The sequence below is a fragment of the Penaeus monodon genome, chromosome 21, assembly GCF_015228065.2.
Source record: "Penaeus monodon isolate SGIC_2016 chromosome 21, NSTDA_Pmon_1, whole genome shotgun sequence".
Classification (NCBI taxonomy): Eukaryota; Metazoa; Arthropoda; class Malacostraca; order Decapoda; family Penaeidae; genus Penaeus; species Penaeus monodon.
Window position 1 is genome coordinate 12,772,172 of NC_051406.1, and position 495 is coordinate 12,772,666.

General features: G+C 43.6%; 1 protein-coding gene across 1 annotated transcript in view; it reads left to right on the top strand.

Annotated features, from left to right (window-relative positions):
- The window catches only part of LOC119586241, a gene marked incomplete in the record, with an annotated part of 43,840 nt that overhangs the window by 38,956 nt on the left and 4,389 nt on the right, over positions 1-495 (top strand). Inside the window, 1 exon segment of the mRNA XM_037934944.1 lies at positions 288-410. Coding sequence (XP_037790872.1) covers positions 288-410 — 123 coding nt within the window.

Consider the following 495-nt stretch of genomic DNA (forward strand, 5'->3'; position numbering starts at 1 on the left):
GATATTTTAAGTTTCTGAAATTAGAGGGAGGTTAAAGGGAATTTAAGATACTCGAATTTGACATATCCTCATGTTATTTTAGCGTCTGTAAAAATCCGTAATGATTCTTTTGGCAAATATAAAACACACAATAAAAGTAATGAGAAAAGCAAATAGCCAGATGTGGCTTGAGAAACGAAAGGCATATTTTTAAGGACGATAAAAAAATAGAAACAAGCGGATTTCCTTTGACTTCAATGTTCCGCACTGGAGCTCTGACCCTCCCTCTCCCTCTGCCTCTCCTCCAGGACAGCAGCGCCTGGTCTTGGCTCAACAGCGCCCTCAGCTTCTTCGGCTACAAGAGCGTCGGGGATCTCATCAAGAACGTCGATATCTTCTCCATTCCAGGGAAGATCCAGGCAGCCATGAAGGTGAATAGAAAGCCCTTAGGCGTAGGCATACGTAGGCACATATGGGTGCACAAATCCACACCCACTCACCCACAAGAACATACAT